Source organism: Diaphorina citri, unplaced genomic scaffold, assembly GCF_000475195.1.
Source record: "Diaphorina citri unplaced genomic scaffold, Diaci psyllid genome assembly version 1.1 scaffold5874, whole genome shotgun sequence".
In the NCBI taxonomy this organism is placed as follows: Eukaryota; Metazoa; Arthropoda; class Insecta; order Hemiptera; family Psyllidae; genus Diaphorina; species Diaphorina citri.
In genome coordinates, this window is record NW_007383250.1 from 1 (window position 1) to 4,624 (window position 4,624).

Sequence of the window (4,624 nt, forward strand, 5' to 3'; positions counted from 1 at the left end):
TAATTGGAGACAGCGAGTTCAAGTACCGCTTCCACTTGAAGTCCAACTTGAAATGTGTGAAGACCATTCAGACCCCTCTATTAAGAACCCCAGTGGTACAGTTCAGAATAATTCCGGAACTCAATGCCGCTGAGTTCAGCACTCGCACGGAAATGGGTGTACATGTAAGTATTCTGCCTCGGTGGAGTAGTGGACAAGACGCTCGCCTGGTAAACAGGAGGGCGCGGGTTCAATCCCACCAGAAGCATTTTTACTTTCCTTATCCTATAGGAAGGAAAGTAATGTAATCGGGTCAAAATTTCGATGGTCAGTTTTTAGTGCCAAAACACGTTTTGAGGTCCGAGCCTAAATTCAAAGTTTCAGCCATTGGTCCTGTCTGTCTGTCTGTCTGTAAACAAAATATCACGAGAACGGTAGATAAGAGCTAGAGACTTGAAATTTGGTACCTATGTAGCTGTCAAATGTGACAAGGATGCGACACGAAACTTTTGGATAAGACCGGTGCAACGGTTGGCGGCATTTTACCGCTTTCGGTTTTCGGTGTAATTTGACAATATCTCGGGAACGGTATGAGCTAGAGACTTGAAATTTGGTATGTAATTCACAAATGTGACAATTATGCAACAACGTTTGGTTAAAATAGGTGCTGCGGTTGGTGGTATTTTGACCGCTTTTTGGCGGGTTTCGACCGCTATACTTACTAAACGGTTAGAGATATTGTAAATGTTACAACAGAACACCCAAATAAGCACCATTCAATAGGATAAGGAAAGTCGTGTGATGTTCGTAAAAACGGAGGTCTTATCGTCCCAAAAGGAAAGAGATAAATAGGAGAAAGCCAGCTGTTCTGAGAACAAACCTTAACTGTTTATGATAATGTTTCCCTGAGCGGAAATCGAACCCGCGACCTAGCGCGTATAGAATAGAATATACCCTGCTTATACTGCCAGAATGAGACTGAAAACTTTCTTCAGAAACTTCCCTTAGATCCACTTATGTACAGCTACATCTACCTCACCCTGCCACTATCAACTGACCGCGTCTATTTTACCTCGCACACCCACCACTTGATTTCCATCGGGAAAACCAACGACTCCCTCCTCCTTTGGAAAATCACCACGGAGGAAATCCAATCGGTTCGCCGCCATTTTGAATCCAAACACGACCTGGAGCCTTACTATTGGCTGATACCGGGCGGTCGTCATGGCAACGAGTACGCGAAGATAGAGAACGTGTTTGTTTACTTTACCATACAGGCTGGAAAATCACCACAGAGGAAATCCAATCGGTTCGCCGCCATTTTGAATCCAAGCATGACCTTGAGCCTTACTATTGGCTGATACCGGGCGGTCGTCATGGCAACGAGTACGCGAAGATAGAGAACGTGTTTGTTTACTTTACCATACAGGGGGCGTGTCGGGAGTATGTGTCCAAACAGGTGAGCCTGGAAGGGTTAATAGAGGCCGTTGTGCTTGAAGGGGTTAAAATGAAATTTTATATGGTAAATAATTTCAGGTTTCCGGCCTAGTTAACCTATAGGGTAGTGTGTTTGCCTTGTAAGCAGTAGGTCGCCAGTTCAGTTACCACCTGAGTCAAACTTTATTCTAAACAGATAGGGTTCGTTCTTGGAACGATTGCTTTCGGGACGATGAGACCTCAGCAGTTACAGCTCCCTTTATCAAATCCCTTTTTAGTCCGTCCTTCCTTTATTATTACAATAGTAATAAAAAGGTATAAGGGACGGACTATTGTATTCGCTTCGGTGTCGTCTGTGTAGTCTGTCAGTCTGTCCGTCTGTCAGTCTGTCTGTCTGTCTGTCTGTCTGTCTGTCTGTTCCCATAGAAGGACTTGTCCAAACCTGGTCGACCTATATATCAAATTAAAGGTCTTTTTACCAGGATCACGAAAATGGTGGTGCAAATTTTGTCCAGAAAACCATAAAGCCAAAAAACCAAAAAAACTGGTTTTTGGGGGATTTTTTTCACATTTTCTCACACAAATGAGCTCTGATCTCGAAATTTGTCGCGACGACCTATGAACTCAAAGCGAGAAAGCTTTAGATAACACTTCAGTCGATCATTTAAGGATTTAAGACCGGTTTTAGCGTCACCTATGTTAAGCTACGCCGAAAAAGGCCAATAAATGGATGGGTGACTTGCACACTATACAGGGTGGTTCGTGATTTGCGAACCACGCTTATATCTCAGAAACGGCTGGGAATTAAGGAATGAAATAAACGGCATCATGTAGATGAAATTTTGATGATTAAAATGGCATTTTTTAAATTTGCAATTTTTTTGCAAAGCGGCCCATTTTTGCCAAATATAGGTCACTTTTATGGGAACCCCCATTTTTTATTTAATTTTTGGAATCAGCATAAAATTTTAATTGAAAAAATGTATTCACTCGAAAAAATTTGCTCTACAAAAATTCTGTACACTGTGAGAAAGAAAAACAATTTCTTAATTATTTCTTTAGTTTTTGTATTATTCACTTAACTATTTCAACAACAATCAACAACAACAAACAAATTTATAAAAGCTGTTCAAAATGAGATCCATCTGTTTGTACACAGTAAGGCATTCTTCGCTCTAACTCAGGACCAACTGCGTTGTTCATCAAATCTGGGGTCACTGACGCACACAAAATCGCGATTTGTGCAAATTTTTGCAGAGCAAATTTTTTCGAGTGAATACATTTTTTTAATTAAAATTTTATGCTGATTCCAAAAATTAAATAAAAAATAGGGGTTCCCATAAGAGTGACCTATATTTGGCAAAAAATGGGCCATTTTGCAAAAAAAATTGCAAATTTAAAAAAAGCCATTTTAATCATCAAAATTTCATCTACATGATGCCGTTTATTTCATTCCTTAATCCCCAGCCGTTTCTGAGATATAAGCGTGGTTCGAAAATCACGAACCACCCTGTATACAATATAAAAAAGAAAAAAAAAATGATTGCATTGTATGGCTCTGGTGTAAAATAACCAAAAAAAAAACGGTCAAAAACCGCCAAAAAGCGGTAAAAATACCACCAACGGCAGCACCTATCTCAACCAAAAGTTTCGTGTCGCATCCTTGTTACATTTGACATCTACATACCAAATTTCAAGTCTCTAGCTCTTACCGTTCTCGAGATATTTTGTTTACAGACAGACAGACAGACGGACCAATGGTTGGAACTTTGGATTTAGGCTCTAGGGACCTTAAAACGTGTTTTGGCACTAAAAACTGACCATCGAAATTTTGACCCGATTAGGTACATTACTTTCCTTCCTATAGGATAAGGAAAGTAAAAAGTAATAAAGTGTAGGTGCTTAACTCTAATTAAAATCGCCATCATTGGCATTCCTGACCATTCTATTAAGAGGTGTACATAATTATTTTTATTATTTTCCAGTCCTCTATTTGAATCATCGTCCCGTGAGAAGTGTATCGTATGAAGAGGTACTGAGAGCAGTGGAATATTTTGCCCAGAGCAGTGTACGGAGTTCCATAGTTTCAGATACAAGTAGGTAAGTATCCATTTAGGTATATCACCTTCTCAATTTCTTCCCGAGAAAGAAATAAATAATAAACGCAAGTTATTCAAAGTTGCCTGTGGAGTCGATCGTATATGACAGGCCAAAGGATTTTAAATATTAAAAGGCTAGAGTGAGGGAGAAGATTTCAAAGAGGTTTGATAAAGGGAACCCTAGGCGCCTTGACCACTACACCACCGAGGCAGGTGGGATCCGAGTAAATCGATGTGAAATTATTGGGAATCGACGGCTGGTCGACTGTTTGCACACCTTTAGTTTATAATAATTATAATAATTTATTAGGCTGTCCACTGACTATCTATTCTACTCAGCAGGTACAGCCTGTCAAGTTCTACAAACATTTCTACGCAAAGTTTCAACACCTGTAGTACTAACAGCCTCAGTCAGACCAGCTTCCGGCACCTGATGCAAAGCTCCACATGTGTACAATCAACAAGTGGACATTCTCTGGAACATGCGAATAATAAAGGTGACGATGGATTTCGAAAACCTTTCGCCCCGGCGGGAATCGAACTCGCGGTCTAGCGCTTATAACGAAGACGCGCCTACCCTCCAAGTAAACAACTGATTAGGCTCTCCACAGAAAATAATGCTTGATTTTCTTCAAGATCGGTTTAGGGTAGGTAATGTTCGCCCCGGGTGGCATGTGGTCTGTGTCGTAGCATGCCCATCCCGTAGTATGTCTCTCATCAGATGGGCGAGAAGAGACACAATACTCTGTTTAGAAACAGGAAGGAGTTTGTGGTCATGTAAAATTTTGCATCTTGTCTCAAGAATTGTCTCTTTGGCGTAAAAATTTGGCAAAATTTGGACGCTGTGGGGACAAAACAAACAATATGACAAATGATATCAAGTCAGAAAATGTTTGTTTTTATGGACAAAACAACGAGGAATGGAATTAATGCCGAAATCATGTTGCAATGTGTTTATTATTTTTCCTCTCCAAGAGTAGTTCTCAAATTGTGGGTTTAATTCCTAACCATTTAGGAAAAAAAGCCTACATTACTTTCCTTCCTATAGGATGAGGAAAGTAAAAAATCCTTTGCAAGCGGACCATTGTGATATCACAAACAAACAGCTG

At 40.2% G+C, this 4,624-nt stretch overlaps 1 protein-coding gene across 1 annotated transcript; it reads left to right on the forward strand.

The window, feature by feature from the left end:
* The first annotated feature begins 11 nt into the window (after positions 1-11).
* On the forward strand, positions 12-4,043 carry LOC103521754. The gene is made up of 5 exons (XM_026832283.1): positions 12-164; positions 975-1,256; positions 1,409-1,438; positions 3,402-3,516; positions 3,858-4,043. Exons 1-4 carry the CDS (start codon positions 153-155, stop codon positions 3,411-3,413), a joined length of 336 nt encoding a protein of 111 aa, XP_026688084.1. The 5' UTR covers positions 12-152; the 3' UTR covers positions 3,414-3,516; positions 3,858-4,043.
* Positions 4,044-4,624: the final 581 nt, after the last annotated feature.

What these genes read in the sequence shown, in the direction of transcription:
- LOC103521754 (XM_026832283.1), top strand. An exon ending in TTGTTTACTTTACCATACAG is followed by an intron (nt 1,257 to 1,408) that starts GCTGGAAAATCA and finishes TTTACCATACAG; the next exon opens with GGGGCGTGTCGGGAGTATGT.